The 26,298-nt window shown below is 41.0% G+C and overlaps 1 protein-coding gene across 1 annotated transcript; it reads left to right on the top strand.

Moving 5' to 3' along the window:
- Positions 1-609: 609 nt before the first annotated feature.
- Positions 610-25,160, top strand: LOC133459602 (lissencephaly-1 homolog A-like). The gene is made up of 11 exons (XM_061739717.1): positions 610-753; positions 12,336-12,614; positions 13,814-13,898; positions 13,997-14,071; positions 14,165-14,371; positions 19,908-20,076; positions 20,376-20,478; positions 20,636-20,864; positions 22,765-22,866; positions 22,942-23,098; positions 23,840-25,160. Exons 2-11 carry the CDS (start codon positions 12,583-12,585, stop codon positions 23,911-23,913), a joined length of 1,233 nt encoding a protein of 410 aa, XP_061595701.1. The 5' UTR covers positions 610-753; positions 12,336-12,582; the 3' UTR covers positions 23,914-25,160.
- Positions 25,161-26,298: the final 1,138 nt, after the last annotated feature.

A 26,298-nucleotide genomic window follows, 5' to 3' on the forward strand; every position in this document is an offset into this window, starting at 1 on the left:
ATTAATCTCTGTTCACCAATGGTGGACCTAGTGCATGATTTGTTTCTAGGTGAGATCAGCCCAGTCTTGCATGTATGCATGTACAAGTATGTGTGTGAGTATAATTACAGTATATAACAATATTTAGCAGTGTGAGTGCAGTGTGTGAATATTTATAAATACAGGTTAAATGATCAGTGAATGGGGGTAGGACTAAGTAAGTTTACACTTCTTCCTACTCCTTTTTTGACACATGTAAATCAAGATAACAAGTTTTAAAGGATGAAATTCTTTGTTGTTGTTTTTTTTTGTTTTGTTTTCTTAAACTTCTCATTAAGTGTTGTTTTTTTTTTTTTTTTACATGTTCAAAAATAAAATAAATCAAATCAAAATCAAAATCAGTCTTCCCCTAACAGATCACTGTGGGTTAAATGTCTAATTGCCTGAATCCAGATGTGATGTTGTGCACACAAACGACTGGAAATTATCCCTGATGTCTGGCGACAAATTGTCCACATCATAAATCCCATACGTCACTTTTATTTGTGGTGTGTGTTCCTTTAAATCGAGGATCGCGCAGCGTGCGCGCAGCTGCACCACCGCCCACCTCGACGTGCGCGCCCCCGCGGTGTAACGGCCACCGTTAGCAGCGAATGCGGCGCCGCGCTCTGACCGCTCAGACTGCTGTGAGAAGTCACGGTGGACCCGACAACAAGCTGCTCGTTTCAGGCGTGGACTGGCCAGCGGGACATGAAATTCGTCATGGGCGAAAAGGTAAGCGGGGACGTTCCGTACGCGTGCTTTGCCTTTTGTTTCGGCTCTCGGCGAGACCTGTTATTTTGACAACGACCCGCCTTGCAAGCTCTACCGTCCCGTCGCAAAATGGCGGAGAGGCCGGCTGCTAAACTAACAGCTGAAGTTGTAACTGATTAAACAGCCCATCTACGGCTCTGGGTGAAATAACCTTAACGCGTTTTAACTGCCCCGGGTGTGATTGTGATTTTACCCCGGGCTGCCCTGTGCTCGGCCAGCCTGTGTGCTGCAGCGAGGCTTGTTTTGGACCCTAGCGGTAGCGGCGCCGCTCATGGAAGTTGGGCTGGGAGCGAGCGGCGTTAGGGCTGATTTATGGTACGCCGTACGGTGCGCGTCGACACGCACCCTACGGCGTAGGCTCTGCGTCGATGTAGCGCAGAACCATAAATCAGCCAGGCTTTAGCCGGCTGAGCTAACTCGGCTGCTGTCAAATATCACACTTTAAACGCGAGCGGGGCCTCATTCCTCCAGAAATACCTGTAAACGCCGTAAAGTTGCAGTTTCACAGATAAACCAGTGATGTCGGTGCTGGGGATATGATTTAACTTGTCTATTGCGTCAATTAAATCTGGTTTACGTATCCCATTCCCCGGTGTCTTGTTAACGGATGACTGTGGATTTATTTTACAATATGGGCTGTTATGTTGATAAACCGCCTGTTTTGGTACATGTTGTCATGAATCAAAGTGTGTGTGGGGGTTTTTGGATGCTGATCGCGGCAGTAAAGCCTGGGGATTGGTCCGGCAGCGCTAGCAGAGCTAACCTTAGCTGGGAAGGGCGTTGCTGAGCCATTGCTGCAACTTTGCCCTTGTGTCCACAGAGACCGAAGGCTGATTTATGGTTCCGCGTCACACCAACGCAGAGTCTACGGCGTAAGGTACGCGGCGACGCACACCCTACGCCGTCGATTTAACGCGGAACCATAAATCAGGCTTCAGGCTCAGGCCAGACCTCGTTTATCTCCCTGGAAGTTAGACCTGCTCCTACCTACAGGACTGTCTCAGAAAACTAGAATGTTGTGATAAAGTCCTTTATTTTCTGTAATGCAAAAATGTCATACATTCTGGATTCATTACAAATCAACTGAAATATTGCAAGCCTTTTATTATTTTAATATTTCTGATTATGTCTTACAATTTAAGATTCCCAGAATATTCTGAATATTTTTTGAGATAGGATATTTGAGTTTTCTTAAGCTGTAAGCCATAATCAGCAATATTAAAATAATAATAAAAGGCTTGCAATATTTCAGTTGATTTGTAATGAATCCAGAATGTATGACATTTTTGTTTTTGTAATTGTATTACAGAAAATCGCAATATTCTAATTTTCTGAGACAGTATATGCTTTCAAACACACTAGTCAAGGAATCGCAGTTGGGATTGAGACTTTAAACGGCATCACCAAATACTGACGACTAACAGAACTCAGATTTAAAGATTTACAAAACATTTTTTTTTTTTGTGAACTGAATTTTATTGACTTAATAGCTTAATGTCTAATTGGTAAGCAACCTGGCTGGTGAAGCTCCTCTAATCATGATTTTTGAAGACAGCATCCCCCATACTAGTACATACATACATACATATTTATTGCAAAACTTAATTATTAAATCACCCTTATTAGGATTTTAAGGAAAATCTGACTGCTTAACCAAAAACATTTTTATTGTGGAAGACGGGCAATTGCAAGTAAATTATTTCTTACAGATACGTTCCGACAGTATCATCATTCATTCCTTTTGTTTGAGTTTGTTTTGTTTTGTACAGATGAAAATTGGTATGGCGTCTATGAAATTGGTATTTTTTATTGCATGTTTTTGTCTTATTTTGACATCTATCCATATTTAGATTTTAATGAATTAACACTTTGGGAAACTACAGTATTATAGATACGTTGGATTACTCAAATACAGCCATCTTCGCTTAATATCTCACTTGTACATGAGAGCCTCTCCTCAGACAAGGCAATCTCAGTCGAGACTGTTCTCCCAGGTCATTCTTCAATGGTTGAACAAGTTACCAGTGGCCAAAAGAGCAGTAGTCCCCCTCACGTTTAACAAGGTGTCAAAACTGTCCTATTCCAGGAACACTTTCTGTTGTGAACTGCACTCCTCCTATAACCCTGAGCAATTGAACATCGTCTTAGTGGAACTAAGCTGCACTTCTTTAAATACTGTTTTATCTACACGTACTTTCTAAATCTAATTGGATACTCTGGGGCGATTGTATTCCTCCGTTGTAAGTCGCTTTGGATGAAAACACCTGCTAAATGTAATGATGAATTAGATTATTCATTTCTGAGGGTAGGGGTGCTGTTTTAAAAGGGTTTCTTTTTTAAGTGCTAAAAAAAGTGGTTAAGTGCTAATATACATATTACACAAGTATTCAATATCCATGTCCCTTTCTCATTAGTACTGGAGTACTCTTGAGAAAGGGAGTATTCAATCTTTAAAGGAGGAAAAACAAACAAATAAGAGACAAAAAATAAGCACCCTTTTCTGATCAGCCTAAATAGAGAGCAATGAAGAAAAGTGGTGGGTTATGAGGCTTTTATTGGATTTCAATTGATTGGAGCACCCTTACATTCTTGGTGCAAAGCTAAACTGAATATTAATACGACTGCACATGTCAGACATTACCGTACTCGTATTTTCATTAGGACTGCAACCGATGACTGTTCTGATAGTCGATTAGTCATGACTTTTGAAACCATTAGTCAACTAATCGGATTATGAACCCATAATTATTAAATGGCTCTTATTAAGCTCTCAGCTTTTCAATTTTGCATTAGGTCGTTTTAAATTATTTGCTTTTTATAAGTTCCACCCCTGATTTTCATGTGTTGAAAGTGGAGTGAAGGCTTTAATGCACATCCCATTAGTTTGACGTTTTGCCCTACAATTCATCACGACATTGATCAATTCATCTCAGAATTTCATCTTCTAAACAAAGAGAACATGATATTGTGCCATTAAGTACTTTTGGACAAAGCTGGAAAGGCATAAGAGTTGTACTGTGATCATAAGTGTCTGCAGGAAGACAAGACAATATTTGCTCTTCCATTGTTCTTTGTCAGCATCTAAAGGATCTTTCTAATGCCATTAGTTTATATTACTTGATGAGTTTGTTAACTTAACATTTCATGTGATCACGTGATTGTAGATTTTTATTCCGGTTGTTTCGGTTTGATATTATCAATCACCAGGAGGACCACACCAGAGTTTGTCAAGATGGTTTAGTTGGCAACATTTCGTTTCAGGAGTTTAGGTTCAGCTGATTTCTCTGACTGGGAGGTCTTGTCTGAGTTGACACCACACACAGTCAACCCCACTACACTAATCTAATTTCTTTAAAAAAAAATGGGTAAAGCTTGTCACCTAAACCACCCTAAATTAAAGGTGATTGTTATCCTGTGAAGGGCTGTTTTCGATGAGTCAACAGATAAATGTCAGACAAAATCAGGTACTTCCTACTTGGAGCTGAATGCTCTTGTTTTTTAAATATCTTTTTTTTAGAGAAAGATTTTGTGGCTCTAGTGACCTTTTATTCAAATTTTAGACAGGAAAGGGGTAGAGAGAGAGGGAAGGCATGCAGCAAAGAGCTGCAGACCGGGACTCGAACCTGCGACTGCTGCAGGAGGACTGTAGCCAGATGGGTCGCTTGCATTAACCACTGTTCCACCCAGCGGCCCTGAATGCTCTTTTGTTGCTGCATTCCACTGGAAGAAGTCCAGAGGGCAGTATAGCTTGGATTGTCTGTGGGAATGACTGCATGATCCAATGAAGAAGATCCACGAATGTCAGAAGGGAAAAAAATGGCGCAAGGAGAGAATAAGTTGGCAGCATTGCTAGATGGCAGATGTTTTGCAGCTTTTCATTGGCCTGTCTAATGTGTGGTACCACTGACATCTTACACTGCCCATAACATCCACAGTCTGTACCCTAGTCAGGAACTGGCTGTGAGAGCTGTGATTTAACAGCTGTTTTTTTTACAGCAGCACCGTGGCGAGGCATGTGGAGATTATAGCAGAAATAACTCGGCCAAAATGTGTCCAATATGGCTGCTCCTCATATTAAAAATGTAAGATTCAGCTAATTCTGCTAACAGAAATGCACAAAGAACTGTTTTTAATCACTGGATGTTGCTATGCTGTTTGTATACGTTAGATGCTGTGTACAGTGAATTAGTAAGAACAAGCTCACTCCTTAGTTGGGTGTGATGGCATTGATCTGAATTAAGATTTCTAGGCTAAATGGAACACCGTTATATGCTAACTGTGTACAAATGGATTCATGTAACACCAAAAAACACTCTTTTAATATAGAAATTGGGTCCAATGAAACCCAACCAGTTAAAGTTATCGTACAGTAGGGCTGAGTGATATGGCCTTTTATTAATATCTCGATATTTTTAGGCCATGTCACGATACACAATATATATCTCGATATTTTGCCTTAGCCTTAAATTAACACTTTGATGCATACAATCACACCAGTATGATGATTATATATGTCTACATTAAAACATTCTTGTTCATACTGCATTAATATATGCTCATTTTAAACTTTCATGCAAAAAAGGGGGTAATCGCAACTAAGTCAAATTTACCAAAACTGTATTTATTAAACAGTTACTAAGCAGTGAGTGGTACAAACATAAAAATTGTCATTTCAAAACAGAAAGTGCATGTTGCATCTCTGACTCCCCATCTGAAGAACATCTGCTAAGAACATGTTCTGGTCCCGGTTTTACCAGGATGAGCTGCTCTGAGCAGGAGGGCCTTTAGAGCACCTTTTATATTAATATTGACTAATTGTAGGTATAGGGACTGCAGTGTTTCATCCTCTCCTCCTTTACTTGGCATCACTTTCACTTACTTTTAGAAATATGACGTCATATAGTCTTGTTTGACTTTGTTTCGATGATAGTGAATGATTTTCATGTGGCCACATTTAAGCAACACTAGGTGACGTTTCTCAGCTCTGGAAGAGAAAGGCTCGGCTGCGCGTGGACGCGTCTGCGCGCTGAGCGGATAGTTGGAGCTGCATCAGCGCGTCACGCGAGGAGAAAACATCCCCTCCCGTCTTTACTAAACCGTCCAAGTTTGCTTTGAAGAGTCTGTCGCGAGTAGCAACCACGCGGATGAACTCGCGGCGCAAAAATGGCAGAGTTTGGGAAAGTTAAAGTGGGATGGAACTCACCGGCTCCCGGACAGCAGCGCTGACACCGGCAGCTGGTCGGGGGCGTATAACGATGCACGCACGACAGCACGTGACTGACGTATGTAACTGGGTACGCTTGTTTTATGTCTCCGAGAAGGAGAGACGAGACGAGTGAGAAAAGCCTGTAATTTAATGCCCGCGGCTAAAAGCAAATGCGTGACAATGTATACTCAAATACTCACGATATAGTCATTTTGTACATCGCACAGAGTAGAAGCCGAGATACATCGAACATACTCGATATATCGCCCAGCCCTATCGTACAGTATCATAGGTTGGCTATGTGTAGGGCTGTGCGATCTCCGATTTAAAATGTATTTATTTTTGGATTCAATTTACAATTTTAATCAAATTAATAAACCCAGTCTTCTCTGGTTATATATGGGTACGATGTCTTTCGCTATGTGCAAAAAGACGACTTCTGTGAATGTTCTCCACTGTGCCCCTTTCCTGTCATGCGGAGCCTTATGCAAAGGATTTGGCTTCAGTTAGCTGTTTTATGGCTTTGTTGGTCACTGTGGTTGTGTTAATTCCGGAGAGACTGGTATTTTTCATATTTGGCTGGATGCCTCTGTTTCAGGTGTTGGGATTGGTTTGTGGTGGTGCTGCCTTGGACTGCGATGGGCTTAAGGCAAATGTTGCAGCATGGAGTCTTTTGCTCCACATCTTTCATAGTAAACCCGTACCAGCTCCAAACAGATGACTTTATTCCTTTCTTGGTAACAAACTTCCCACTGTCACCAGTAGTCATGTTGTTGCTTGCAAAACAGCTCGACAGAGTGAGGCATCCTGCTGAAAATGTTATATGCACAATAGCAATCAGCCCCTATTGTCACCACACGTGTTTTTCTACAAAGTGCTGCACCACCCTCCCTTATTATCGCTGAAAGTTGCACATGTGTAAGAGTACGGCAGCAAGTGGCAGCAAAGTTCATTAAAATATGTATTTTTGATTGAACTGTCCATATTTCTTGTCTTATTTATAATTATCTCATAATGGTTTTGTTAGGATCATGGCAGAGAAATGGGTTACTAAAGGATATTAAATCAACACCATTTGGATCGTTGTCTTCCTCTGCTTTTACCTATGTAGCAAATTGAGGAGATTAAACGCGCTACACACTAAAATTAAATGCGCTCCGTGAGGTTTTAATGTGTAAACGTTGAATAGACGGGATAATTTTATAATTCTTTGCATCTGATTGCTTGACATTATCAGCGCTACACCAGTGCAGCAGATTACCGAGCTGCTGACCGCTCATTTGCTGTGAACTAGTGCCACCAGCGGTCAACAGTATATTACAAGTAAAGTACGTGCCACATTTATTTATCTTTTCAGACATGCACCACCGACATGCCAAAGAAGGGATATGAATGCCATGATGCACACATTTATGTGTTAACTGCAGGTGTTTTCCAGGCCCTAAATAGCAGTCTCTTTACTTAAAATGCAGGCTGCACAATCCATTACAGAACTGTGCAGAAGTCATGGGAAGGTATGAAGAATTTTGTATGGTAAGAATCCTCCAGTAAGAATTATTTTTATACAAGAACCCAGTAAAAATGTTTTCATTTTTTAATCCTTCTTCTGGTTAAATAAAAAAATTTTTTTTTTTACATCAAATCAACATTTAGTGTGATCACCCCTTGCCTTCAAAACTGCATGCGTTCTAACTACACTTGAAAGAAATCAGGAATTTTGAAGGATCATAGTCAGGAATATGATGAATCAGTTATAGCAAACAGGTGCTAATAACAAATCATTTTATATGTAGATTGAAACGCAGTCACTCGGTGAAACAGAAATATCTGTAGGAGACTCAAAAATTGAGTTAAAAAACAGCCATACTTGGCCACGAGGGTGAGGTTGTGGAAGATGGTTTGATGTCATATTAAAAACCATGGCAAAACCGAACAAAGCAGCATGATGTGAAGTGTTTGTACTAAATAAGCAAGGTCTCTCCCAGGCAAACATTTCAAAAATGGGTGTCTTTGTCAGAAGGTGCAAGTTTTTTTTGAGGAAGCACTGAAAAAAACAAAAATGCAGCCAATGTTGAGGACTGTAGATGCAGTGGTTGGTCAAAAGAATTTGCAGCAGCTCCAGCGCTGCCATCAGCTCAGAACTAGCAAAACTGCTGGGGCCTAAGTACACGTATCTACTGTCTGGAGAAGTATTGTCAAAAGTGGTGTACATGGGAGAATTGCAGCTACCATATCTCCAATGTGCAAACAAGGGTGAGTAGCCTAACTATTTAATTTTAGCAAAAGACAGTTAGTTTGATAACGTTTTGGATCGTTGTTCAATAACAACTGCCTGTAGGCAACAGTGAAGGTTCCTTGCAAGCTTGGGGCTGTGTTTCTGCAAAAGGAACTGTGAATTTTTTATCAGGATCAATGGTGTCCTAATTGCTGAGAAAACAAAGGCAGATATTAATCAAGCTGTACCATCAGCGAGGTGTCTGGTTAGCTCTGTAACAGGACAGCGCGAAACATAGAACCAGCATTTATTCAGTGAGGAAGAGAAATGGAAACAATGGCATGGCCCCTGTAAAACCCAGATCTCAATACCATCGAGTTTGCCTGGTATTGCATTCAGTGATGGAGGGATGCGAGGCAGCTTACATCCGCAGAAGATCTGGGGGGGTTAGTTCCCCAAGCTGTGTGGAGCAGTCTACCTCCCAATTTCCTTCAAAAGTTCTGTGAAATTGTATTAGGAAGAATTGATTCTGTTTTGAGGGCAAAGTCATCAGACGACACGACTTTTGATTTTTCTTCTGTTTACTCACTTAACATTTTTTTCAATTTTCTGTTTTTCGTTTTTTTTTTTCTCAAATTTTGAGGATTTGGTTTTTAGCATTTTATGCAAATTTAACCCCAAGACAGTATATAAAGTAGCCGATACTGCTTTCATATATTCGTACTCGCAAAAATTCACCGATACCACTTCATTGTTGTTGTAGTTTCTAGTTAGTGACTCTAGGGGGAGATGTTGAGCATTGTATCGGTACTCTGTTTCGGCGAGTACACAAATTAAAATACTCTTACTCGGTGTGAAAAAAAATGGTATCGGGGCATCCCTAATATAAAGTAATGGAATATAGACAATTTATGCAATTATAACTGAAAACTTTAATGTTTTCATGCTTTTTAAACATATTTAAAGGCAAAAAATGGCACTAGTTATTGTCGTGTCCAACAAAACCTTTTTTGGGCATAAACAAAAAAATTGCAAAAGTTATTTGTATGCAATACATAACTAAAATAGGCCTTTCAATATCCATTTAAAGTGCAAAAAAGGAGAGAAATTGCAACAGCTCATGCAATGATCAAATCATTTTAGCTTGTTTAAATTTTGTCATCAGTCACATAGTTTGTCATGAGTTACCTGACATTTTTCCGGTATATCATGACAAACTGATAACAGAAGAAACTAAATAAGCTATAGTAAATATAGATAAGACATTACCTAATTTATATTCCAATTAACTCAACTAATAATATTGCAATCTATGCAATTGGTTGTCAGACTTAATGATGAACACTAAATGAATACCCTTTTATTATCATGTATTTTTTAATAACTATTAAATAAGATCTTGTCATTGAGTTTGTAAAGTTGAGGTGTCTCAAACGGTTCCAAAAGCTGAAGTTGTGCAATTATTTTTGAGGTGGGCCTGTGTGGTAAAATGGCCATTTTTGCAATTCTAGACAGAGCAGTTTCTTTATGGAAATTTTGAACAAAAATGAAAGAATCATATCCAATAGCCAAAATTTGAAATGGATCAAAACATTTAATCAAAGATGTCCTAAGGCGAAAACAGATATTAAAATACTTGCATAACATGCTTGTTTTTGATCCACGACTGATGTTGACTACCTACTTCTCTTATTCGTATAAACTAAAATATGTTGCGTTTGTACAGTGTAGCATCAATCAGCTGTATATTGAAGTAGTCTGGACAGTGTAATGCTAACTGGTAAATGGAGATGCACCGATCTGGATTTTGGGGGCCGATCACTGATCGCCAAAAGCAGTATCTGCCGATCACTGAACACAGCGTGAAATCCATAAATTCTTCTATAGTGTTGTCTCATGTACACGACACTGACATTGTATTATTAGGTATCAAAATTAGGAGGTGAGAGCGTATCATGAATTGACCACTGTTTTATTGCAGGCTGAGGTAATGTGCAATATTTGACACTCGAGACTCTTAGAGACGACTTAGACTCCAAAGAGTAAGTGTAGCTTACTAGCTTAAGCTTTCTTGTGGCAATAATTATGTGCAACATTTGCACCAACACAGACAACAGTAAACATGTCACTCTCTTAGAGTTGATACAAGTTGTAAACTATAAACCTTAGTTTCCCTTTGGAAAAAGGAATTCAATCTTAAAATAAAAATTAATTATGAAAGCTTTAGCGATAGCATCCACCGCGTCTGAGGAAACTCCTGAGGGAAGCATAACTCTTCACACTAGAACTCCACGCCCCTCGTGAAGCTGACTGACACAAGTGATATAGTCTGGTACAGCTCCGGCAGGCATTTATCAGTGAAATATTTACTACTCGGCAGCACGTACTGGGATCCGAGCAGCTAACGCGTTTAAACCACAGAACAACACAGAACCACCTTCAACAACAGAAAGCAGCTGATGATCAAGGCATATGAATCCATTACCTTAGGATTAGGTTCTTCATTTTTCTTGCCGTTGTTGCTGTCTTTTATAGGTCTCTGTTACGTTCAGCTGAGTTAGCGGCGTTGCTGCACCTCCTTTTCTTTTTCTGCCTTATCAGCAGCCGACTTTGACAACTCAATATACACCTTGATGTGGGAAACTTTCAAATGTCTTATCAGCTTTGTTGTGTTGAAATTCTTTTGTAGCGTTCCTCCTCAGGGTTTCTCCTTTGCACACACCTTGCAAACTGCAAATTTTTCGTCCTCTTCGGACATTGTAAAACTCCCATACCAGCAACGCCATTTTCAGTGTTGTTGTACTGTAGAGACTGCCATCCCCCTTGTGGGAATGCACGCCCTGGCTGAGGTTGTTGTTATAAACGTCATCTGATCGGCCTGCTTTGAACTATTTATGAGAACTCCGATCAATACCGATAGGGCCACTATCGGTCGATTGCGATCAGTTGCTGCTCGATCGGTGCATCTCTAGTGGTAGACCAGACAATTGGCAGACGGGGTCAGCGTCAAGTTAAGGTCTTTCCTCCATGTCTGGTGTTAATCCTGTTAGCTACTGTCCCTTCTTTACGCTGCACTGTCAGCTGTATGTAGGACTTGTGCTGTCTATCACAAACTTGGTGTTGTCTGGTCTCGCTGCTAAGCAGCTTAGTGCTTTTTGCAGTCCCAGTCTCCAGCAGAGTTGAAGCTCAGGAGATGAATACTATTAGCGTTCATTAAATTAATGCCGTGTTTTTGATTTAGAGCAAGTGCTATTTCCCTGTTCTTTCTGTTACCATATGAAAAGTTGGAGCATAATAGTTGAACTTAAAGTGAAAACAAGGATCCTACAGAATCTGTTTATGCCGTGGAGCAGCCCCAGACAGGAGCAAGCGTGTGGGAGGTGGCGTGGGCATTGTTACTTTGTCAAGTACTTTTGCTGTTGCTAAATTTGGAGACAGCCCATATAGAAATCATTAAGATATCGCATCCCTACAAGGGCCTTCTGTCTGTTGTTGAAGCAAGTAAACGCAGAGAGGGATTTTCTAGCAGAAAACGTATATTCTTATTATTTTATTTATTTTTTAAAGTGGTTATATTTTTAAAGTAGATGGGTCATTTTTTTAGTTGTTACAAAGTTCTTAACAAAAGAACTTTGTAACAAAATTAAAATCCTTCGTTATGGTTTGTTTGTATGTAATGCTTTAACATTAGCATATTATTGAAGCTTTGTAATGCATCTTCTTTTTCATCTTTAGATTATTTTAAAGCAGTTGAATATAACAAAGTAACAGCTCTGTTACTCTTTTGGAAGTGTTAAAATACCATAATGTTGTGTAGGCTTCAACCTTTTGATTTTGTTCAATAAGACTGTTGCAGTCATCTTCAGTTGCGTTGTAATTTATCTTTCAATCAATACATTTCCACACTTGTCAAAGGATGAATACAATGTGTTATACTTTATGGGCTATGTTCTTCATTCACCCACATATCTTCTACATTTTTTTATATCTAAAATTTTAACCTGCAGTGCAAGTTCTTACTCTAATCTAAGATTAATTGAAGCAATTTATTTAAACAAATCTTACGTAGAACGAAATGACACTTGCAGACTTTTAATGCCTCTTTTCTTTTCTTTTCTTCAGGTCATGGGCACGTTTGATTTGTGAGGGACCTTTGGACCATTGTGAATACTTCTGGATCCTTCTCTTGGTTAATAGCAACATCATCGGATCATCTTGCTCTGCATGGCACTCTTTTTGCCGCCTCTGAGCCTCTAAAGGGGAAGAAAGCATCACACAGGAATCGGACTCCTCCCCACTACGCACTCTACAGTCAGACTCCACATCACCTCATCTTCACCTCCCTGAGAGGGAGAGAACAGCAGCCAATATGGTGCTGTCGCAGAGACAAAGAGATGAACTGTGAGTGTCCTTGCACGTTGGAGTATAGAATCATTGTGCACAGAGACTATAAACATACATGTATGCTCATTCTTATGGTGATGCTCATAAAAAATTGTTTGCTGTAAAATGTGTACACATGTTAAAACTTTAAGCAGTCGTTGATAATTTGACCACAACTTCTCTTAAAAAAAGAATTAAGATATGTTGAACTTTTCGATATGCCATCCGGGATACATTCATTCAGAGGTGAGAAAATGAATTCCTTTAGGAAAATGAGAAATCAGTGGAGAACTGTGAGCTTCAAACTGCTTCACTTGATAGCTACTTGGTGAATATTTCATAACCCACATGACAGGAGCAAAGAAGTGAGGGGGATGGGTAAGGAAGAGATGTTAACCGACAAAGTGATGGCTGGTTAATGTGAACAGTTTTCCACAGTGGTTACTGCCTTATTCATCATGAGGGATGCAACCCGGTCCAGTTACTAATAGCAACATATTTAAACATATATTGATGTAATTCTTATTGTTCAAGAACATCTTTGCCAGTTATGTTTATGAGGGTTAATTGGCAAAAATCAATGGAAGTCCTCATTCCAGTAATGACCCAGTGTTTTATACTGCAGACAGTTCACTAAGGGTTACAGTTATCAACCATACAAATCATCCCTGAAGCTGTAGCTTAAAGTTAGAACAGTTACACATAAAATATTTACCATTCATCCAGTTTCCCCCTTTATATAACTGCATGTGTACGTCTGTGTGTGTCTGAGGTCCTAGAACCTTCCAGCTCTGTGTGTTCAGTGCTCTCTTTGGGGCAGGTCTCTTGTTTCCATAGCAGCACAAACACCATTTCCTGGTGATTCAGCTCATACATTTTATGGTCTGCTATGAAAGACTGCAATTCGTTTTGGCACTTGCACAAGCCGACTGGCATTTGAGGTGAAACTGGAATCCCATTGCTGTCATCTGTTGGACAGGGTGTGGTCTCCAAATTTGAAGAAGGAACTCAAATTTCCATAAATGTAGAGCTAATAAATGGCATATGTTTTACTATGTGCAATTTCAATATGTTTATGGCATACTCGGGTGGAATTGCGTCATTGCTAAACGGCTTAAGTGAGCATATACTAGCATCCACAGGGACCTTGTCAGTAAATAATGATGAAATGGCACTTTATTAAAATAGTGATGATTCATTGCACTCTTTTTCTCTAGAAATCGGGCTATAGCTGACTATCTCCGTTCTAATGGATATGAGGAGGCCTATTCAACCTTCAAGAAAGAAGCAGAAATAGATATGGTAAGGAGCGACAGAAAAAAGGAATAAATCACAGCAAACATTTGTTTTTATCTTGTAAACAAAGCAAATCCCTTTCTCTGTTTTTGCTTTGGTCATAGAATGAAGAGGTAGATAAGAAGTATGCAGGGCTTTTGGAAAAAAAATGGACCTCTGTTATCAGATTACAGAAGAAGGTGAGAAATGTCTTCATCCATTGATATCAAATTTGCCCAAATGTCTTAAAAGTGCCTGTTGATTAAGTCTGTTGTTCCTGGACTCTGCTTCAGGTGATGGAGTTGGAGTCGAAGCTAAACGAAGCAAAGGAAGAGATGACACATGGAGGATCTGTGGGACAGAAGAGAGATCCTAAGGAGTGGATTCCCCGGCCCCCAGAGAGATACGCCTTGAGTGGGCACCGTGCTCCTGTCACACGGGTCATATTCCACCCCGTGTTTTCTGTTATGGTCACAGCTTCTGAGGATGCTACCATCAAGGTATGTGTCAAAGCCTTTAATTCAACTAAATTTTATTTGTATAGCGTCTAATACAACAAAAGCTGTCTCTAGATGCTTTCCAGAGACCCAGAACATAAACCCCCGAGCAATTATTACATAAACAATGGCAGGTAAAAAGTCCCCTAGTGGGAGAAAAACCTTAAGCCAAACAGTGGCAAGAATAACTCCCCTTTAGGAGGGAAGAAACCTGGACCAGGACCTGGATCATAAGGGGGGACCCTCCTGCTGAAGGCCAGACTGGGGGAGTCGGGGACGTCAGCAGCACAGCAGACATCCACGCAGACAGTTGCGTACGCACTTTAGTTGAGGTTTACATTCTAACTGGCATTTTACTGTACCTGCATCTAATCCAGTGTTGCAGCCCTTCTCAAAAGTTATAACTTCATGCAACTCATACTTATTTTATCTTTAAATATTGTCATGACCCTTTGGAATTGACCGCTTTTCTACATTTATTTTTTTTAACCATAGAATGCAATCTGATCTTCTTCCAAGTCACAATGATAGATAAAATGTGCTTAACCTGCAGGCAGTTATGTATTGAAGATGTGATACTGCCTCTTGTTTTATTTAATACATAATTTTGCCATTTATTTAATCGATGTGCAAGTTAGGAACATTTGTGCATCAGTTGTTGTTTTAAAGTGTTCATTTTCTTATTTTATGGGGTGGATAAAAGAAAAGGAGTCCAGCATATTGAACATAAATATTGGCGCCATAAAAGCACCACTGGTTATCTTGATTTCTAAATACTAGCATCAGCCATAAAAGAATCTATCATTTGACCGCTAGTCTTTATTGAGCACATTTATTTAACTGGTGAGATCAGTAAGTGAACTTTAGGAGTCAGCAGCTGGTTAAACCTCCTTTGGCATCAAGGACCTCAACCAAAGACTTTTCGTGGCTTGGGGTCAGAACCGCACAATATTGACGAGGAATTTTCGACCAGTCCTCTTTAAAGAACTGTTTCAGCTCCACATGAGTATGATCTCTGGTATTGAGGTAATTTCAGAACAAGTCTGTGGGGTTAGGGCCTGAGCTCTGACGGGGCTGCTGCAAAATGCAGATTTTCTTTCATTGAAGCCATTCTGTTGTGGATTTACTGAGATACTTAGGGTCATTTTCCTGCTATATCATTCAACTTTCTACCAAACTTCAGCTGGTGGACCGCCAACTCGACATTTCCTGTAGTGTATTTTAGAGGACAAAGACATCATTTTCCTCTTGATCATGTCAAGGTGGCCAGCCCCTCAGGCAGCAGAGCACACCTAAATTATGATCGTCTCTCCATACTTCACCAGTGATGTGTTGATGGTGGCAAACTGTGCCTTTTTTTGCACCATACTTTGTTCTTAGTATTCTTTGTGAACGGTTCGACTTTGGCTTCATTGGTCCACAAAACATCTTCCCAGAATCATTGTATATTGCATTGCAGAGTTGCTCTTTGGTGAACTTGAGGGACAAAGCTTCTTTTTTTTTTTTATTATTATTATTATTAATATTTGTCCTGAAGGAACCGTCTTCTTCCAAGGTGTTGTGGTTCTTCTATGAACAACCTTGCTTTTCAAAGACATAACTTCTTATGCTTGAGAACAGCAAACTGAAAGGGAGTGTCTTTATATCACAGTAGCTCTAAACCCACCTCCAAACTAATTTTCATCGACTGGTTCAAACCGCTTATTTTTAATTGGCTGTTTAAGCAATTACAGTCACTTTTTCCTTCACCACTGTGAATTTGAATGTGCAAAGTTTGTTTATAAAGGCACTATATAACAGTGTTTATCAGGTCATGCCTATTGTGCTTCTGTCGTTGTTCAATTCAATTTTATTTGTATAGCGTCTAATACAACAAATGTTGTCTCTAGGATCTTTCCAGAGACCCAGAACATGAACCCCCGAGCAATTATTACATAAACAAGTAAAGCAAACAAGTTGTGACTTGTATAAGGGTGAGATCATATTCAATGGCCAATAATTTTTTTTTTTTAAAACACCTTAATTCCAAAGGCTTCCCATACTTTTTCTTCCTGCTGTAGCCTATAAGTGAATAATATTATATCTATCTGGGCGTGCTTCAGGATTACAGGCAACTCTGGTGTCAGAGGGCATTGACAGAAAATGCTGTATTAATATTTTTGTGAATCATGTAAGAAAATATGAATAAGTCCTTATCAACTGTTACGCAGGCCAGAAATGCTCTTTGTGGCATTTATATTTAAAATCAGCACACCAGTACCATCCTCTGCAGCTCTCATCCTTCTGATCAAAGCTGTGCTGCGGATCTGAGGCTGCTCTTCTTTTTTTTTTATCCTCAACTTCTGTTTCAGCAACCCCTGCGGTCTCCTCCCTGTTTCTGCCCCTCCCTCCCCGGTTTCTCATCCTTTCTCATTCTCTTTTTTCTGCTTTGTCACTGCTCCCATATGTGGAGATTGGCTGACGCTTATGTCATCAGGCCCAGTTCCAGAAAACAGACCCTTAAGAACTACACAGACATTTCTCTAAGCATGTTATGTATTTTCAGTACATCATTTGTGGGTTATAGCAAGGTTTTGTGATTAGTTGATATATATATATTAATGGGTAATATAGAGATAAACTGATATTTTTTTCCTGTCATATCTGAAAAGCTTAACATTGAACAGTCTACCAGTGGTGTTGTAGCTCTGGCTAAGATTCACTGACCATACCTCATATTAGAGATGTTCCAATACCCCCCCAAAAAACCTAAAAAGCACTCACAAATATGCAAGATAAAAAGGGTTAGACGTGAACGTGTTGGAAGTCCAAACGTCCGCCATAAAACTGATTGCACTTCTTTAGCTGACATAAAACATGTTCAGCCTGTCTACTCACTACTTGAAAAGACCAATTTCTGTATTTCCAACCTGAAGAAACTGTACTACACAGTACAACATTTTTAAATAATTAACAGGGGCCAATAATCCTGGACTATGAATGCTACAGCTTTGTCCGTGGTTACTCTGGATCTTTCTGTGGCAATGGCGTTTCAGAGAGACTTCCCAGAGGTTGCTGCTGCAGCTTCCTCTTCAACTTCATAAATGTGTGCTGTTTCACATTGGAGGTCCAAATGTTTGCTTCTGACATGCTCATGCTATTCTAGTATTAATGCCACGTCTGGAAGCCTCAGCCTTTTATAATGAGCATGTCAGTTTTTGTGGATGGGTTATCCAGCCTGAAATTACAACATGTTGCCAACATAATGCTTGATATCCAGCTCAGTCCGATGTGTGCTAGCACTTCTCCGCCTGGCAACTCCAAACAATACGCTGCTAGGGGAGATTCTGCAACTTCCTGTGCTGACTTTTAGAGCAACATAGAAGGATGGGGATTCTGGTTATGAGAATTAAATGGTATTGGATGTTGCATAGATGTAAATACTTGCTGATCTTGATAGTTGTACTTTCAGCAGTATCAGTGAGTTACTCCAGTGCTGTTATTGGTGTCGGAACAACTCTAGCTCATATTGCGGTAAAGCTAAGCACATAAAATCAAGTGTGTTCTTTTTTTGGCCAAGTGTTTTAATAGAATTACTCATATTTTTGCCCTTGCATACAAACAACTCCTTGCACTGAGGATTAGGGCAAGTGTGACCATCATCTACTCCAGATAATTGCAATTACACGTAGTAACCGCAGCAGTGAAAACTCAATGTTCCAGAGACCAGCCCTGTGTTTGTGAGGATGATGCTGCTGCATCACGGGTGCTCTGCCTCATGCACATCTTCTCAAGGAGAGGAATTCTCCGCTCCCCAAAACAGCAGGGATGACGTCAGAGCTTATCAATGCTCCAGCCTTTGATCATTTTGTGCTGAGCTTCACTAATTATTCTCACCAAAGCTCCATCTGAAGACTTTCCACTGTAGCCTACGGTTATGCTCTAACTCTCACTCACTCTCTCACTCAAAATATTAAAACATACATTTTATAAAAAGCCATTAAATGTAAATTACTTTTAACAAATCATTAGAAATGTGTACTCATGCTGAGAAGGTAGATGTTTTTCCAAAAGTTGACCTATGCCGCCCCGCTGATAGCCTGGCAATTTGACATTACACCGTGTCCACACTGCATGCGACGCGAGCGAGCGTCGGCGTCAAAAACAGTTCCATTGCTTTATTTTTTTTATTTTTTGTCTACACTGGTTGCGAGCGACGCGGCGCGCTGTTTTGAGCTGGACTTTTGTCGCACGCCCTGCTTCTATTTTCTTCCCGTCGCTCGCTTTGAAAGCCAGTTGAAAGTTGAAAAAAAAAGTTGAAACCGCTGTAGGAAACAGTCATTTCAATACAAGAACCTCAATAAAGTGGCAGCTGGCTGGAGGGAGATCGCCAAGGAGCTGGAAGGTTCTGATAAAATAATAAGATATAATAAGAATCTTATCTTAATCTTATTAGGGCTTAATTTGTGCCGGATCCAACAAGATCTGGTACCTATTTGGTCATTTCTCGTGTCCTCTGCTTTTTTCCCACATCCCAGTAATGATCTGACATGTTTGCTGCATTTAACACCACGAACACGCCGGTCACTCCAGCTGTGTGATTGCGTCACCACACTCCGTTATTTTGTTCGTTTTTTTCCCCACTTTGGTCGGACGGTAGACCTGCTTATATTTTCTTCCTGCCGCCTGCGTTAAAAGTCGGTTGAAAGCGCTGCAGGAAACAGTCATGATGAGGAACGGCTGATCCAGTTAGTTGAAATGAGAAGTTATCTCTATGATTCCTCCTCATTTCACTACAAAAACCTCAATAAAGTGGCAGCTGCTGGAGGGAGATGGACAGGGAGCTGCAAAGGGAGCGCACGGGCCGTTGGTGGGGCGAATAAAAGGCGAGTCTCGGGCGGGTGAATAAAGGCAGATTTATGGTTCTGCGTAAAATCGACGGCGTAGCCTACGGCGTAGGGTACGCGGCGACGCGCACCGTTCGGTGAGTGCGCCGCGTACCCTACGCCATAAGGTCTGCGTTAGTGTAACGCGGAACCATAAATCAGCATTTTAAAAGGCGAGTCTCCGCTGTCAATCAAAACAACGTGGTAGAACGTGGGGCCGATAACGCGTTCAGTGTGGACAGAGCGCGTCCGATGCCACACAGTGCGGCGTGACAGTCGGACGCTCGCATGCAGTTAGGACAGGCTGTTAGGGGTTTTACCTTTCTCACTACTCTGCTCACAGAAGTTCTTTTCTGGTGATTTCTTGGTGTGCTCAGCTAGTGACAGTTATTCAAAAATAAGAAATTAAAAAAAAAAAGCCAAATTTTAGCCATTTTTATTTACCTGTTAACTTCAAGAGTAAAGACACTTTTTATATATATATATATATATATATATATATATATATATAAAACTGTGCCTCATCCCTTGTATCTGTCACATAATTATCTAATGTCAATATATTGTTGTGCTCTCAAGTTTTATATTTTTCAGTCAATGTCATGGTTAAAAGTATTCAGTGTTCCACTAATGGACTACAGTGGTTCACAGACTGTGTGTGTGTGTAACTCCAGGTGTGGGACTACGAGGCTGGGGACTTTGAGCGGACCCTGAAGGGTCACACAGACTCTGTTCAGGACATCTCCTTCGATCAGACAGGAAAGCTGTTGGCTTCATGTTCAGCTGACATGAGCATCAAACTATGGGACTTCCAGGGTTTTGAGTGCATCCGAACAATGCATGGTGAGAAATGAAACACCATTAACAGTGGTCACAGTGTGGTAAAAGAAGTGGGTCTAACACATAAATGCAACTCAACAATTTAACTAGAACTTTTTTCTGGCAACATTTGCATTTGTTTGGGAAAAATACAGATTAGACCATGAATGGTTTCACACGTATTTAGCATATGTACTTTAACAAAGATTACATTTGTTCAAGGTATAAAGTTTGTTTTGTATTAGGTGCCGTAAAATTTGCAGTCAGGTATGAAGATGAAAGCAGACGATTCGCATGCCGAATGACTTGACTGTTTCTTTCAGGCCATGATCACAACGTGTCCTCCGTGGCCATCATGCCAAACGGTGATCACATAGTGTCTGCTTCCAGAGACAAGACTATCAAGGTGTGGGAAGTGGCCACTGGGTAAGTGAGAGGGAAAGGACTTTTAATTGTTTTATATCTTTACTTTTATTCCTCCCAATTATTTTTGGTGTTTAACATTCACTACTGATGGATTAGCTGTGATCGTTTGAGCCAAGGGCTGTTTGTATATCAATGTTGTGTTTGTTCTTGTCTTCAGGTACTGCGTAAAGACATTTACAGGCCACAGGGAGTGGGTGAGAATGGTTCGTCCCAATCAGGACGGCTCATTGATCGCCAGCTGCTCCAATGATCAGACCGTGCGTGTCTGGGTGGTGAGCTCTAAGGAGTGCAAAGCTGAGCTGCGGGAACATGAACATGTGGTAGAGTGTATCGCCTGGGCCCCGGATAGTGCTCACCCCACCGTGCTGGAAGCTACAGGCTCAGAGGTAAATAACTCCTGCAGGCTCAGAGGTAAATACCTGCTGCAGGATCAGAGGTAAATAACTGCTGCAGGATCAGAGGTAAATAACTGCTGCAGGATCCGGCATCCACCCGGCAGCCCTCAGACACTTGAGAGGTGGATCCTTTCATCTAAATGAATCGCTTCCTTCCATCTCTAGGCACATTTATTTTCTTTTAGGAAGTATTTTGCTAACTTAACAGTTTGAGTTTTAAAAGATGATTTTTAACACATTTAGATTTATTTTCATTGAGGGTTGCTGTGCCTTTAAATATCTTTTTGGACATTTTATTACATTTATAAATAAAGCACATTTTGTGAATTTTGTCATATTAGAACAGTTTATCAACATCTGGCCCTTTTGCACTAGTCCCACCTCAGCTCGGTTCTACCCGCCACGCCCCCGTATTGCGCCTTTGCACTAGGGGTAGAGCCGCTCCAAGCAGATACTTTTTCTGTAACCATTCTGGCGAGGTTCTATCCGGGCTGAGCCGGGACTATTTCTGCCGTCATCACCCTCCGCGCCACTGATTGGTTGGCGGGCGGTGGCGTCAGACGTTTGAATCACGAAGCGGGAGTCAGCGCGACTCGCGGCTCGCTGCAATTTTATTATAAAGCGCAAAAAGTCTGTTTGGTGATCCAACTCTGAGGTGCAGATGTTCATAAACCTGGTGGCTGACGAGATAATTAAAAAAGGGATGTAGACGGGCTGTTTTACTCTCAGCCGCTCGCGGCTCCAGCTGATTTCTCATCAGCGCCGACATGAACAAAGCGGTTGCGCAATCGAGTACGTCACAGCAGCTTCACCCCAACCTGCCCACTTCTCCCCTGGCTGTGGAAGAACAAACGGGGACAAAACGGGTAGAGGCGGGTAAAGGCGTGACGAGCCGAGTCGGGCCAAGTAAGTACTAGTGCAAAAGGGCCAATGTCGTCTGGTTTGTGGGCCTTTAATCAAGCTGCTCACTGTTCACACATTCAGTTATTCAGTTACCGGTAGTTTTATGATGACCAAGGCTCTAAAGAAGGTTAAAGTTCTTTTATCTCATGTATTTGTCTAATTATCGTAACACTTTGGAACCGATGCAAGTTTCTTTTCATGTGACCCTAACTGATCCGAGTCGAGCATTGGTGTTGTGTGGGAAACCCTAGAATATTGAAATAAATGAGACCAACTCGCACGTGTTCCACAAAAAGCTGGGAAGCCGTGTAAGACCTTAAATAAAACACTGTTATTCAAGAATCACTTAAACCCTATAATTAGAGCTTTAAAAACATGCTCATGAAAGTCGTAATAGAGGCATGTTAATGCCTGATCTATGAAATAGTAAAGTGAAAATCTTTATTTCTTTTAATGTTTCATTATATATTGAATTTCAAACCACCCCCAATTTGGTCTCCAAGGGTTATGTAATATTTGACTCTACAAATATGTTGGGTAAATGGGGTGTATTTTTATTTCTTGTGTAAAAAAACCTTTCTTGATGTGATTCTGGGTGTGGTGCAGAGGTCTCAGAAATGTATGTATCAAATTTGATGCATCAGGCATCTTTTTTTACCAGGTCCGTGTTTTAGGATTGAGGTTCCCAGTGATTATGTGTGTGATTATTCTTATTTGAAGCGGAAAAGAAAATCCATTCCTCTTCCCAGGCTTTTGTTGAACTCGTCTGGTTTATTGTATAATTTTCAGTTATTTTAGGGTTTCATTAATGTAGCTCATATCTTTTTTTCCTTTTATTCACATTGTGCATTGTGTTCCCAGTAAAACTGTGTCCTGATCAAACGTTGCTGCTGTCTTTTTAGCAGAGAATCCTCTTCATAACAGACTGCAAGACTGTCTTTGATGTAACTGAACGCCGTTTGTCACGTCTCTCCTTGTTGTTTTATAGAGTAAGAAGAGTGGGAAACCTGGCCCCTTCCTCCTCTCTGGTTCCAGAGATAAAACGATTAAGATGTGGGACGTCAGCACTGGGATGTGCCTTATGACTCTGGTGAGTAAGGCAGGATTCTTCCCGTGGTTCTGCTGTGGAGACCAGTGCGTTAATCCATCCGTGTTGTGTCTCTAGGTGGGCCATGACAACTGGGTGCGTGGATTATTGTTTCACCCTGGAGGACGATTCATACTGAGCTGCGCCGATGACAAAACTATTAGGATCTGGGACTACAAGAACAAACGCTGCATGAAGACCTTGAGTGCCCACGAACACTTCGTTACCTCTCTGGGTAAGACGCTGGGGGTTCTAACCTCTGCAACATCAGCTGTGAAAGAGATAAACCTGCGTGGAGTCAGTCGTGCGTCCGAAATGCCATACTAAACAATGTATACTCAAAAAGTATACTTGAGTTCGCCACACTTTTGAGTAAATATCAGTAGTATGCATTAATTGGGACGTACTACTCAGAGCCACATGGCATTTCCTGGGAGGGGGGAGTTGTTACCATGGTAACAACTCCTGTCACAGTAGCAGCGCAGCACTCCGCTCTTTCCCGTTTATCCTGGCCCAAACAAGATGACATTTCTCCTGCGCTGTGGTTTTATTTTTACCTCTTCAACTTCTAACGAGAAACAGAAGAAGGCGGCTTAACAGATGTCGGGACTCCGACAGGGAATATCAGTTACGAAGTTCTATTTAATATGCTATACATAAAAACGTTATCCTCCATTTTTGTTGGTTGCTAAGTATCTGCGCAGCACTTAGCAACCAAACGCCGCTGCATTGCATTGTGGGAAGTTTTTGCTTAGCTATTGTCCATCAATCCACAATAATATATTTCTCCAGAATGAGTATGGATAGCACATACTATTGTGTACGTACTAATGTTTTGGACGCACTAACAAATCTCACATACTGTTTTTGATACTCATTAGGGTAGAAGTATGGAATTTCGGACGCAGCAAGTATGTTAACCCAGGATGAAATGCTCTGTGTAGCAGGTGCCTGAACAAATGTTTCCCTCTTGCAGATTTCCACAAGACTGCTCCCTACGTCATCACCGGCAGTGTTGATCAGACAGTCAAAGTCTGGGAGTGCCGCTGAACCTGCCACCATGTTCCCGCCCTGCTCCTCCAACCCTCCATCTCCTCCTTCCCAAACTCCAAAACTAAAATCAAAAAAAGGCTAAAAAATCTTTAATGCCCCCTCCTCCCCCTCCGCTGCACCTTACTTCCTCTCCCCCCGCGGCCAGTCAAGCCCCTCACTTGCACTCCAAACCATAGTCGACCAAGGCGCTTGTCCTTCCCCTCTGTCCTTGCTCCCCTGCTCCTCTACATTGCTCCAGCCCTATTAAGATGACTATTGTCCTTTTGTGTAAATTATTCTGGATGTAGGGTACGCTTAATAAATGTCACGCAATCTCTGACACAAACACATTCAAAACAATAAGTATTCTTGCATGGTGACTCCAAGAAAAAAAAAGATTGAAAAAAAAAATACAATACTGTTAGATTTACAAATTTGCATACTGTTGTCATGACTTCCTGTCAGGTCCAAGGGTAAATATGTTTGTGTGCTGGCGCAGGTGGGTTTTGTTAACTGACAGTTCACAAGAACCGATAGCAGCCCCCGCTGAAGGGGTTTAGGTTTGGTTTCACTTCACGCCTCCATTACTGTGGTCTGTCACTGTGTAGTTGGTGATGGAGACGCTGGGAAGGGGGGAAAAGAGAAGAGAGTTGTCCAGGAGAATAGAAGAAGATGAAAAGTGTAAACAGAATGCAGCTTCTCATAAATCATCTGAGGTTTTGTGGGAGAGTGCACATGTACGTGTGTGTGTGTGTGTTTGTACGTTACGACAGGAGAATCTCTGCACCGCCTCTGCTCTGACGGTCAGACGACGACGAGGAGGCAAAGTTTCTCGCCTACTGTTTTTTGTTTTTATTTCTCTCATGCTTCTTCATCTCTTTTAACAAACTCGCTTTCTAGTAGACACTCACTGGACCTTAATAATCCATAAGCTGCTGAGAGCACAGGCACAAGCCCCCAAACAAACAAACAAACGAAAAAAAACAAGAAAAAAGTGTGTTTTCCAGAGGAAAAAGTCGGCTCACCTTGACGAGGTCTGTGTACGTGTATATCACCCCGGAGAGTTGCCCAGTGCCCTCTTGCTCACTATCTCTGCCTTGTTAACCCATAGAGGGCTCCCTCAGGGGATTTCATCCAGCTTTCTGTGGTCTCAGCTCTCTTTCCACACACTCACAAATGCACATACACGCACAGTAAAGGTTGTGTATCAATATATCTAGATGTCATTGTTTGCAACATAATGAAATAAAATTCTGTAAATATAACCCATCTGAATGTGTGCTTTTCTTTCAAGGAAGGCAGTGGGACGGGATTTACTACCGAGGTTTGAGTTGTCGATACTGCAGGACACTTTCCAGTCCACTATGAACTAGGGCTGGGCGATATATCGAGATTTTAATATATATCGATATATTTTCAAACACGATATGGTATGAGACAATATCGTTTATATCGATTTACGGTAAAACTTTTTTTTTTTTTTTTTTATGATTTTGGTATAGCTTATTTTGTGACAAATTGACTTGAATGTTTTATTTGAAATTTGCACAAATGTTTTGTTATTTGCACTGTCAACCTCAGTGGAAAAGTCTGCCTGTTACTGTCTACATTGTATTAATTGCACAGTGTATTTTAATTTAATTGTTGTTATGCAGGAAAGGGATATTTGTTTTATTTTATTCAAGAAGCATTTTTATTCTATATATGCAGGCAGTTTATTTTTATTTCATTTGTTTTATTCATTTTGATATTGTGCAGACCTTTGTTAATAAAGGAACCTGTGTGACATTTGGCACGAGGCTTTGTATTAAAACTGACTGTTTTTTAAGGGTTTGCCTCAGAAAAAATGAAGCTAACAGAGATGCTATAATGCTTTGGGGGAAACCCCAATTATGGCACAGAAAAAATATCGATATATATCGAGTATCGCCATTCAGCTAGAAAATATCGAGATATGACTTTTGGTCCATATCGCCCAGCCCTAGGATGAACTTTGTATGATGATAAAAGAACAGATGTGACCAAGTACCAGCTCTACCTGCTGATTGAGCATGGTAGCAGCTCATATTAACATCTAGAATCTTGTCTCCTGGCGGTTATTGCAGCCTGGTTGCACCGGCGGGGCCACCGGCGAGACGACCGCGGTTCAGGCCCGTATATCAATTATGGATTTTACCCAAGGTTACTTTCTCTGCTCAGTCATCCTGGCAACAGTCCCCGGGACGGCCGGCGTGATCGCTGCACCGGGGTCTTTCCTGTGAGGGGTGAAGGGCTGAAGGTGAAGGCCCACGGTGAGGAGGGAGGTGGTTCCTAGAACATTTCCTAAAGAGACGAGGTGATGGCAGGAGGAAGAGGAGTTCACCACCGGCTTCATGGGAGTTTCTGCACAGATACTGAAACATG

Source organism: Cololabis saira, chromosome 14 (genome assembly GCF_033807715.1).
Source record: "Cololabis saira isolate AMF1-May2022 chromosome 14, fColSai1.1, whole genome shotgun sequence".
In the NCBI taxonomy this organism is placed as follows: domain Eukaryota; kingdom Metazoa; phylum Chordata; class Actinopteri; order Beloniformes; family Belonidae; genus Cololabis; species Cololabis saira.